The sequence below is a fragment of the Myxocyprinus asiaticus genome, chromosome 43, assembly GCF_019703515.2.
Source record: "Myxocyprinus asiaticus isolate MX2 ecotype Aquarium Trade chromosome 43, UBuf_Myxa_2, whole genome shotgun sequence".
Lineage (NCBI taxonomy): Eukaryota > Metazoa > Chordata > Actinopteri > Cypriniformes > Catostomidae > Myxocyprinus > Myxocyprinus asiaticus.
The window spans coordinates 33,140,841-33,153,303 of record NC_059386.1 but is presented as its reverse complement, the minus strand read 5'-3'; the positions used below and the strand labels follow the sequence as shown (position 1 = coordinate 33,153,303).

Genomic DNA, 12,463 nt, shown 5'->3' with positions numbered 1-12,463 from the left:
TCACCTCACAGCAAGAAGGTCCCAGGTTCAAGTCCCAGCTCACCCAGGGCCTTTCTGTGTGGAGTTTGCATGTTCTCCCCATGTTTGTTTATATAACCATTTTTTTTTTTTTTTTTAAGTAAACCACTATTTGTTGGAAATCTATTTGATTTGAAAACTACAGCTGAGCTACTAAAAACATAGTTAAGATTGTAGTGTTTCTACTTGTAGTTATTTCCACTACTACTGCAACTTACTGACAGGGATTTGGATCAAATTTGTGTGAGTGTTTATACTCACTTTGACACTAGAGAGAAAGCCTCCACACACACCGCCGGACACGGCACCAGACGTATGGCAATGCGGCCCAAAGCAGCTGGATAATGAACCCTCATCACAGCATCAAATGCACTGCTAATGGTGTTGACATCACACTGCTTGCTGTTCTGGTCTCCACTGCCCGTGTCTAAGATGTTTCCGCCATGCAGGACCAGGAGGAGGACGTGGATTTTGGAGGGTTGTAAACACTGCTGTGACGAGGAGTCCTGAGAAAATAACTGAATGACTGTTATTGCAGCATTTCAAATACATTCCCACAAACACTAATGACAACATGCTACTGTATTGTGAAGGACAAATATTACTAAACATGATACAGACAGCAACAGTAGGGTTTAAGTTAAAATCCCATTCACAAAATTATTTTTAGCGATAACAAGACATGTCATGAGGAATAGGTTTAAATATTTGTTACTGTTATTATTTACTCACACGTGTTGTTCCAAACCTGTATGATAATTTTTCTTGAAATATTAGAAATATTTGAAGAGTCTAGATGCAGCTCTTTTCCAAACGATGACAGTTCATAGTGACCAGTTTAAAAAGACCAAAAAAAATGAATGCATAAAAAAAAAAAAGAATGATAAAAAGTAGTCCATACAAGTCATGCACTATATTTCAAGTCTTCTGAAGCCATACAAAGCTAGCGTTAGCATGCAAAATGAAGAAATTGTGTGTTAACGTGACTGATGTAAAACGCCATTGTTTCTCGCATTCGTAGAAACTGAATGCAGTGCAACATTTTTTAATTCTAGACGTGAGCTTTAGTGGATGGAAAGATTATTATTATTATTGTGTATTTATTTATTTTTTTATCCACTTTTCTCCCAATTTGGAATGCCCAATTCCCATTACTATGTAGGTTCTTGTGGTGGCGCGGTTACTCAACTCAATCCAGGTGGCTGAGGACAAGTATCAGTTGCCGCGGCTTCCGAGACCGTCAATCCGCACATCTCAACACATGGCTCGTTGTGCATGACACCGCGGTGACTCCGCGTGTGGAGGCTCATGCTACTCTCCGCGATCCATGCACAACTTACCACGCGCCCCATTGAGAGCGAGAATCACTAATCACGACCACGAGGAGTTTACCACATGTGACTCTACTCTCCCTAGCAACCGGGCCAATTTGGTTGCTTAGGAGACCTGGCTGGAGTCACTCAGCACACCCTGGATTCGAACTCGCAAATCCAGGAGTGGAAGTCAGCGCCAGTACTCGCTGAGCTACCCAGGCCCCCCGGAAAGATTATTATTGCACGGCTCTCTGAAAGACTTGATTCTGATTGGTCAATAGTGCCATCTAGCAGTCCGATATTTTTAAGTACCGGTAACAACCGCACATCCTGGGATTAAGACATATCAGACCGGCCAACCGGGAATTGAAAGTCATCTTTCCTACTTCTCGGATCACTATGTGAACTCTACAAGTAAGCCAATAAAATTATTTCAACTTAAATCAATGTTTCATGTCCGTTTATTTATTTATTTATTTGGCAAGCAATCTTGTAATAAGCTGGATAATGAGCAGTCAGATGGTCATTATTTACAAAATAAACACCAGCAGAACTCTAATGCAAACCGGAGGTGGAATTCAGCTGCACAGCAATTTCTTTATTCTCACATCCGTAATTACATAATTTCAAAGCAAATCAACATTTTATGTCCATTTATTTATTAATTGGTTATTAGCCGTATAATAAGCGGGATAATGTACAGTCAGCTGGTTATTGCAAAATAAACCCCCTCAGGATGATACAAGTCCTGATCACCCTGTCAGGGTTTATTTTGCGTTAACTGTCTGACTGTACATTATAGAGCTGTTCAGCTTGTAGTCCAAAAACCCGGAAGAGAATTCGCCATGGGTTCCCTCTGGATTTTCTAATAGGTTTTTGTAATGGGGTTTTTAAATATGAGTAAAATAAGGTCTGTGGTAAATATTACTTGCTGATACGTGGACGTTTTGATCTACAACATAAATTACACACATTCATACCTCAAAAGTGAATTTTGAAGCCACTGTGCATTTAAAAAAAAAGAGATATATAATTTAATACGGCTTCAAAATTCACATTTGAGGTATGTGTGTAATTTATGCTGTAGATCAAAACGTCCACGTATCGTCAATTATTGTTTACCACAGACCTTATTTTACTCATAAGCTTAAAAACCCCATTATAAAACCCCATCGGAAAATCCAGAGGGAACACGTGGCGAATTAGATTTCTGGGTTCACCTAAAAATTTACGTCATGGGTGAACAGCTCTATCCCTTACATAAAGACTTTTTGTTATTGGTCTGTTCCTCATTCAAAGCTATTGCATGGCATCAGGCGACTTGGAATATGGCGCACGAGTCATATGGATTACTTTTATGGTGATTTCATGGAATTTTTTTGCCCTTCAGCTTGACAGTCACTAGTCACTATAAAAAGTGTGCGGTCACTGTTGCAGCCTATAGATGAAGATTATTCCATGACGTCCATGGAAAAACCTTAAAGCCACACACTACTTATCTAAGTGTCTCACATGTGTCCACTATGCGAAATGACGTTTCTGACATCATAATTAGAGGTTAGTTCAGGGTAAATATCTGCTAAACTCCATCAAACACAATCTCTAGCAGCAACACACACGACACTGGAATACGACTTCAACTCTATGTATTTTCTGGCGGGGAACTAAATCGCTAATGGTTCTAAACTGATGTTTAAATGGGCGCCGTTGTGACTTACAGCTGGGCGTCTGCATGTTCTACGGCTAAGCTTACGGATGGTGGAGCGCCGTGTTGTCTTGGGTCTCTGTGGACCAGATTTAATGAGCACTGAGATGAAACTCAAAGGCCTTCAACTTCTGATTGTTCTTGTCCATGAAACCTTTCGCCACCATGAGAAATTGACCCTATGGCCATATACTGATGTTGTTTTCAAGTCCTCCTGGAATGTTTCTACAATGTTATGCATTCAAGTGACATTTGTTGGGCAAAAATGGACACATAAGAGGTCATTCAGACTGAATACGTTCTTGTGTTAAAAAAAAAGCTGGACAAAGTGCAACAAATGTGACGAATGGTCTTGAGTCGCATTTTTAAAGTTCCTTTAAATTAACAATATGCTCATGCACGAAATGTTGCAAAACAGCCAAAGATGTCCGTCTAGTGCATTCTTACTTAGACAAACTATTAAAAACTACGCAGATGTTATTTACGTCAGCATTAAAACAACGTAGCTGCTCTCGATATGTGCAGAATTTTTGCTCCATTAGCACAAGTACAGATCAATGCATCAACTGCTGCAGTGAGAGATCTGACCTGGCATTATGCAATGTTTATGTCTTAAATGAAAATATGCAAAAGTGTAACATACCTCATTGAGGCATTCCCCGCTGGCTGTCCCAGAAAACTCCACCCCAGATTCTTGATACAAGTCACCTAGAAATACAAATGAAATCTAAAATCAATGCATGTTCTGGAATGCCACTATGATTATGTGACTCTCGACTATGACTGTGATCTCTGGGACACAAGTCCTTTTTTTCCTCCCGATAAAATGTGCAATTATATCTGTCAGACAGGCAGAGATAATGTCACACATACCCTGAGCTTCTTCTGCCTCCGCTGTCTCAATTTTATCCATCAGGTCATTGGAGCTCCATTTGGTGATCTCCTTGGCAAAGATCTCCTCGTTGTCAGAAAAGTCCTCTGTAAAATAAGGGGACCGCTTTTAGTAAAAATCACATATTCATAAATATATTTTTATACCTAGGTTCTCCGGGTTTTTTGTATAGAAACTGCACTCACAAAGAGCAATTTATAGCCTTAGAAATATTTACTTTGAAATATTTATTTCTAGAAATATTTTGGAGCCAAACATAACTAGAAAGAACTTTGTCACTTTGAAAATATCCATGACTTTTTGGGATTTTGTTATTTTTTTTAATGACTTAATGACTGATGACCAGGCCTGGAAATCACTATTTTGAAATCTCCTGATATTTCCTGGTTGTGCATGACTGTGAGAACCCTGCGAATCAATCCCAAAAAAATTTAAAGGAATATTTAAAAAGTTCAGGCTCACTTTTATAGTGCTTTTATATGTTATGGACTTAGACAGTCACAATCACAATCCCTTTCATCCCTAATCCTTGTGTTTCACGGATGAAAAATGTAATACGGGTTTGGAACAACTTGAGGGTAAATAAATGTTGATTTTTTTGGGTGAAATATCCCATTAACATTGCTCTTGCAAAGCAGTATCACTTTTATTTATCCAATTTTTGGACATTTTAAAAAATACATATTAAAATGCATAATTTTTGTAACAGAAAGTAAACAGAAAATAACAGAGCAATGTCCTAGTGACAAAATATTCATTCAGATGAATTTTATTTTTTAAATGAAGAGACTATTTTTTTTGTTATTCAGCACAATAACAATTTTCATTGCATTTTTTAAAATAACGCTTTTTATATTTTTAGATAAAGTGACATGAAGCTGAAATAAAATGCAGTTAATGTTTTTTTAAAGCATTTATATATATATATATATATATATATATATATATAAAACTTTAAACATGATTTTTTTTTTTTTATATAATTTATTTTAAAATCAAAGATTTTTCTAGTTTCAAAGGGGGGCATGACCAAAAACATTGACAGCCACTCACTAAGGGATGGTTCAAAATTGTCTCTGGTAATTGCCAGCATCCCACAGATGTTATTCATGGACATTATGTTAAATATTCCCACTATCAACTGTCATTGTATGGAAAAGAGCTGCATGAAGATTCTTCAAAAAATCTCTTAGTGTGATGCATGGAAACACTAAACTCCTCAAGGTTTAGTATGACATGAGGGTGAATAACCAAAGCCCAAAATGTAATTACTGGTTGAATTATTCCTTTAGGTCACAGTTGAGCATTACCATGAGCATCAAAGAACTCGTCATCTGTGCTGTCCTCAGAGTCTCTGGCGATGCTCTGCATGCGCCATTCAGAAATACTGTGGCGAGAAGGGCTTCCTGTATGTGACACACAAGTGATATACAAATAAAATTGAATAATTCCATTCTAGAGTTTGAAATATGAGGTTGTGTACTTACCACCCCTCTTGGAGGAGCGTGAAGATCTTGAGGAGGTGGACCATTGCTTGGTCAGCTCTCCTCGCGCCTGTAGAGTGTCTCCAATGCTCCTCGCTGTACCATCTGCTTCGATGGAACTGTTGGCCTCTTTGGTTTCGAGCTCTTTCTCAGGGCCAGTAACTGAGCCGTTGTTCTCACCGCCCTCTTCATTGCAGCTGTACTGCGCCATCTTCTGCGCAAGGGCCAGCTGGGTCTCTAGCTCCAGTTGCCGGATGTCCTCCATGGTAAGACCGTACCACTCGTCCTGCCAGCACCACGCCTGCCGATGAGCACGGACCATCACCTTCCTCAACCCTGATGGAAAGATGCTGGGAGATTAATTCTTACAGTAACATGGACAGGATAGTATTTAAAAGTGCCACTGCACTATGATATGATGCTCATGGATTTTAAAAATACATTGATATACAAACTATACAACAGGAAATGAAATTACACAGAGGACCCTGTGGACCCTCATGACTCTGTCATTGTCAGAAAGTATGATATCTGATAATTTCACAAGAAAACCTTTTGATGCTCATGATTCAAAAACATAAAATATACCTTTTATAAATAAAAAAAAGAAAGTATTTTTATATACATGTTATTAAAATATTTTAGAAAATCATTCAAATGTATGCATCCATGTATAATCAATATGTATGGAAATATGATATTACTTTTTACTTTGTTGCACAACTTGGCATGTTTAGAGTCATTAACCCTCTGGGGTCGACAGAAGTGCCGGCGCGTCCTGCTGGATTTTTTCCTCATAACAGTGGACTTAAAATACTCCGTCATGTTTTGGGCATACAGATAAGTGTAAGTCATCATTAGAGACTATAAAGGGTCTACTTTTATTTGTGTACACTCACAATAACAACAAAACCTTGTGCTTTTGTAAAATAAAGAAAATAAACAGGGTGCACTTTCAGCCGTCTCTGTCTCCGTGAGCATCTTTCTGAAACACGTCACAAAAATGAACTGAAACTCTGCGAATACTTATCAGACAAACATGAAACATATGTCTAAAGAAAGCTTAAAATGTCTACTTTTAAATAAAACAATTCACATTTAAAACAAATATTCTCCTGCAATGTAATCTGTATGAAACAAAGCGATGTACAGTTTCTCCTGGCTCAGCTAATTATCGCTAATGAGATCCCACCCACCAGCAGAGCGTGCTATTCATACGGTAATGTGCCGAGGCAATCAATGCAAATGGTGAACGCCCCCAACAGTGCCTTAAAAAACATCAAGTTCATTCACTTTCCTGCACGTTTGGAAGATGGCATGCTACACAGGTGAGGAAGCTCCTGGATAGTGATGAAGAGTTCACATTTTCCTCAGAAGAAGAGCGGGAATCCGACGAGGAATGTTTGCATTTTGAAGAGCGACTTGATCCAGCCGAGGATACAATTTCGGATGAGTAAGTCATTTAGTTTTACTTACATATTAGTTGACATGCTATTTTATATAAACATGTACATATTTTACCAGCTGGACTATTTCCAGAATTGCCAGCCAGGATTCAGAGTATTGAAATTTGAAATATGTCCTAATAGGCAAGTTTTAGTTACATTTAAATGTTGTTTCGGCTAAAGCAGGTATTTAAATTGTATGCTGTATGATATAAATATGATATGTAATATGATATAAAAATAATATGAATGTTTAGATTGTATTTTAACCAGTGTTTATGCTGCCTCATTATCATCAATGAAGCTTGTGCTTGCAAATATCTGTTCAGGTGTAAATGTGTAAAATGTGCTGTAAATATGACCATATTAGAAAATGTGCATATTAGAATGATTTCTAAAGATCATGTGACACTGAAGACTGCAGTAATGATGCTGAAAATTCAGCTTTGATCACAGGAATAAATTGCATTTGACAATATATTCAAATAGAAAACGGTTATTTTAAATTGTAAAAATATTTCACAATAATCACAGTTTTTGCTGTATTTTGGATCAAATAAATGCAGCCTTGGTGAGCAGAAGAGACTTCTTTTAAAAACATTAAAAAATATTACAGATCTAAAACTTTTAAATGGTAGTGTAGGTCTAAAGTTTTTAAGTAAAGTCTTTATGTAAAGAAAATGTATAGTCAGATGACTTCTTTTAACTTAAACTTGATTTTGTGAATAAGCTACAAATAATACATTCAATCATTAAGTCTCCTCACATTCATTCTCTCAGGGGAGGGGTCTTTGTCTCCTCAGGTGTGAATCACATCAGTATTCATGATCATCCACACCTCCTCGCATATGGCCTTTCTAACACAAAGTGTCTTACAGAAGTTAAATGACTATATTGTTTTGTATGAATGAGTGATCAGGATGGTTTTCACATCATTTTTGTAGCAAAAACTCTAGGCTACAAAATCCAGTTCTCAAAAGTGAACAAATGTTTAGTATGTGATATATGGCCTTATTTTAGTGACCACGCATAAACGTTATTTTCTCAAAAATACAAACATGTACATACATGTTGTTCACATATTATTGTAGCCCAGTTTGTGCTGAATAAAGTGTTATCAGACTTTAGCCATTAATATGTTTTTAAGCAACTGAAAAAAGCACAAATGTCAAGGCATGTCAAAACTTCTCCAGGGCCCAAAACACCCTCAGACCCCAGAGGGTTAAATCAAAAACTTTGGTTGAAAATTGTAAAAACCTTTCCTTTCTGGAAGAGAGAGCCACAATGAGAGAAAAAAAAAAAAAAAAGCACAAAAGTCACTAATTAGTTACTTTCCATAAAAATGTAATAATGTACAATAACCAACAATTAAAAAGAGCAGAGGAATGTAGGTTAATGATAGGGTTATGTTCAATGATATAGAAATAAAACAAACAATATTTTCACTTTTAAAGACACTTTTTGTATTGTCTAAATGCTTAAATTTTCTGTTGCCAGAATGTGTATATGATGTAATGTTCTTGAATTGAACTATAATATTTGATTATTTTATTTTAAATTACATTTATTTGGGGGCAAAATATCGATGTGATTAATTGCAATTAATTAAATTTATTTATCGGCACATCTTGTAATTAATTCAATTAAAAAATGTAATCAATTGACAGCCCTAGATGTAACATACTGTAATTAGTTACTTTTAGAAACGTGTTATTTTTACGTGTTAACATTCCCCAACACTACTAACAACCAAAAAGACCATGCATGCTACGTCAAAGCAAATAGTGATAGCCTATTTAGGACTGCCGAGGCAGATTTAATGATAATCTCACAATCAGCTAAAGGTTTCTCATCTGCACTTTCGCACGAGTGTAATGGAACCAGCTCACGATCATGATCTACTCTTCTCTCTGGCGCACGCGTGCAACAACCGGACTTCCCTCGATACTGCGGAGTGCAGAACTCAAAACTGATGTGACCAATTTCAGTTCTAGTGAGACTTTTCTAGTTTAAAGCGTTACGGAGGAAGTCAAGTCGAACCTCTCAAACAGTAGGCAGCCCGGACATGCCAAACAGCACTGAGGAGGAAAAGAGCAACACTGTGCTATGCGGCAAAAAATAAAATAAAATCATTATACATCATCACCTTTACAAAATTGTTTCACGATTTTACATGAGTAAAATAACTTAATAGTTTATGAAATAATCTAAAGGTAGAATCTATTAGACCTCATTTTATATCAACAGTGGCAGATGTAGTTAAAGTTTCAAGATGTGTTTCAGCTAGTATTTATTTTTTCATAAATACTATAATTTCTTATTATTATTACTATTATTTAAAACTAGCTTCACTGACCTAACCATGGTAATGAGGAGCCTTTCCTCCTGTGTAATATGTATGTTCTGTTTGAATTATGTTTGAAACGGGATAATAATGGGCTCATAAGTAAATATGATCTTCAATTTTTAAAAGGGAGGAGAGAAAACTTCCTGTCGCTTTTGTTGTTGACGTCAACAACAAAAATAGTGTCACTTGATGCATGTGCTTGTACTCGAAAACCATGAACAAAACTATGCAACATAAAAGGAAATGCAACCCAGGATACATTAAATACAGGTTACGTTTTCCAATGTAAAATCTGGGTCCTGAAGCAAAACCAGTTGAGAACCACTGCATTAAACAACCATGTTGTAGGGATGGGTGATATAAGCAAAGAATTATACTGTATAGCGATATTCTTGAAATTTCTGGTCAATAACGATATATGACGATATATCTTGCACATTTTTATGGAACGTTTTTCCACACACAACATTTTCTGAAAAAATTATGAAAGTTCCTTTTTTATTTAACGCTACTATTTAAGATTTTTTTTGTTAGAAATGAAAAATGTTCATTAATGAGCAAGTACACCAACAATCCATCTCCCAAACTATGTTTTTACCTTACCCCGATTCACTATGGTAAGCCTATAATAATTTTGTATATTTTAGAGCTATCGGGACAGATTTGGTGGGAAATTGCATACTTCCGCCAATCGCCCGTGCATGTTTATGTCATGTCCGTAAATAAAAAAAAAATAAGATCCAGCTACTACAGCGCGTGTATGTGCGGTTATAGGTGTGGTAGTATTTTGAAGCTGAAAGTTTGTAGCTACAATAACTGAGCGACATTGACCATGGATCATTCAAAAAGGGAACCCTCTGGCGAATCACCCATTTTCAAAATAAAGAAACCTTGAACCGAAAAGAGTCTGCAAGCAGAAAGGGAAAGCGACAGAGCCCGTAATAAAACATGAAACATCAGATTGGCTTTTCAGAGGTGGCGACATCTCCAAGATCTTAAAGGATTTAAAAACCGAACCAGAGATAGAGTTTTTCTTACTGGACAGGGAAGATATTTTATTGGACCAATTGTTCGCCAGGTAGCTCTCTTAGCGCAGTAGTTCATTAGATAGCGTCAGTCACTGTAATGGGGTATTTTATTATGGATTGTGATACTGCAGTGTTTTCAATTTCATTTTCAAATGAAGGAAGGACAATGGAAAAATGTTTACTTTTATGCTGGTAACAATGCTAATCTCTAAACCAGTTACTACCTTGGTCTATTTGCCTGCTAGCTAAGCTATAATAGTTTCCACTATTTGATTTTATTTGATATGACTAGTAATCCTTATGTCTAATGTCATTATTGCCTAACTTTTGTAATGCTTTTTATTTTAAAACAACTGTTTTCAATAAGTCAAAACAACAGCAGAAGATATGCTACTTACAGTTGTGCTCAAAAGTTTGCATACCCTTGGAGAATTGGTAATATATGTACCATTTTTAAAGAAAACATGAGTGAGCAGGCAAAACACATTTCTTTTATTTCTTATGGGGTTCATATTCAACTGTAGGTTATAACAGAATGGCACAATCATAACAAAACATGGCAACAAAGAAAGAAAATGAAATGACCCCTGTACTGTGTATTGCCCCCTTTAGCATCAATGACAGTGTGCAGTCTTTTGTAATAGTGGTCTATGAGGCACCAAATTCTTGCAGGTGGTATAGCTGCCCATTCGTCTTGGCAAAATGCCTCCAGGTCATGCAAAGTCTTTGGTCGTCTTGCATGAACCGCACGTCTGAGATCTCCCCAGAGTGGCTCGATGATATTAAGGTCAGGAGACTGTGATGGCCACTCCAGAACCTTCATCTTTTTCTGCTGTAACCACTGGAGGGTCAACTTGGCCTTGTGCTTAGGGTCATTGTCGTGCTGGAAAGTCCAAGAGCATCCCATGCGCAGCTTTCGCGCAGAAGAATGCAAATTGTCTGCCAGTATTTTCTGATAACATGCTGCATTCATCTTGCCAGCAATTTTCACAAGATTCCCCGTGCCTTTAGAGCTCACACACCCCCAAAACATTAGTGAGCCACCAACATGCTTCACAGTGGGGATGGTATTCTTTTCACTATAGGCCTTGTTGACCCCTTTCCAAACATAGCGCTTATGGTTGTGAGCATAAAGCTCTATTTTGGTCTCGTCACTCCAAATTACAGTGTGCCAGAAGCTGCGAGGCATGTCAAGGTGTTGTCGGGCATATTGTAACCGGGCTTTTTTGTGGCATTGGCGCAATAAAGGCTTCTTTCTGGCAACTCGACCATGCAGCTCATTTTTTTTCCAAGTATCGTCGTATTGTGCTCCTTGAAACAACCACACTGTCTTTTTCCAGAGCAGCCTGTATTTCTCCTGAGGTTACCTGTGGGTTTTTCTTTGTATCCCGAACAATTCTTCTGGCAGTTGTGGCTGAAATCTTTCTTGGTCTACCTGACCTTGGCTTGGTATCAAGAGATCCCCGAATTTTCCACTTCTTAATAAGTGATTGAACAGTACTGACTGGCATTTTCAAGGCTTTGGATATCTTTTTATATCCTTTTCCATCTTTATAAAGTTTCATTACATTGTTACGCAGGTCTTTTGACAGTTCTTTTCTGCTCCCCATGGCTCAGTATCTAGCCTGCTCAGTGCATCCACGTGAGAGCTAACAAACTCATTGGCTATTTATACACAGACACTAATTGCAATTTAAAAAGCCACAGGTGTGGGAAATTAAACTTTAATTGCCATTTAAACCTGTGTGTGTCACCTTGTGTGTCTGTAACAAGGCCAAACATTCAAGGGTATGTAAACTTTTGATCAGGGCCATTTGGGTGATTTCTGTTATCATTATGATTTAAAAAGGAGCCAAACAACTATGTGATAATAAATGGCTTCATATGATCACTATCCTTAAATAAAAGACAGTTTTTTTTTGCATGATCAGTCATTTTCAAAATCAATGCCAAAATTTCACAATTTCTGCCAGGGTATGCAAACTTTTGAGCACAACTGTACTTGCTCAATAGACATATTTTCAGATATCCGTCATTTTCTTCCTTTCGTTATTAATTAATTTATTTTTGAGGGGAGGGAGCGAGTTTTGTTAGAGACATTCGATCTGATAAGACGATCACCTGTAACCATGGTTACACCGGTACACTTCAAACCATCAGATTCATCCACGCAGAAGAGCAGAGTCGAAGCACAACTCACGTAATACCAAAAAAATGTTCCTCCGCAAGTA

The 12,463-nt window shown here is 37.2% G+C and overlaps 1 protein-coding gene across 10 annotated transcripts in view; it reads right to left on the bottom strand.

The window, feature by feature from the left end:
* The window catches only part of LOC127433694 (membrane-associated phosphatidylinositol transfer protein 2-like), a 694,725-nt gene that overhangs the window by 626,435 nt on the left and 55,827 nt on the right, over positions 1–12,463 (bottom strand). For 9 of the 10 annotated variants that reach the window (XR_007895915.1, XM_051685798.1, XM_051685797.1 and 6 more), the window contains 5 exons: positions 5,416–5,748; positions 5,239–5,334; positions 3,910–4,014; positions 3,680–3,744; positions 280–536 (listed from right to left, as the gene is read on the bottom strand). Coding sequence is in view for 9 of the 10 variants with exons in the window: in XM_051685798.1 (XP_051541758.1) it covers positions 280–536; positions 3,680–3,744; positions 3,910–4,014; positions 5,239–5,334; positions 5,416–5,748 (856 nt within the window). In the remaining variant the exon portion in view is untranslated. The remainder of the gene's footprint in view (positions 1–279; positions 537–3,679; positions 3,745–3,909; positions 4,015–5,238; positions 5,335–5,415; positions 5,749–12,463) is intronic. The other variant, XM_051685802.1, reaches the window with a different exon arrangement.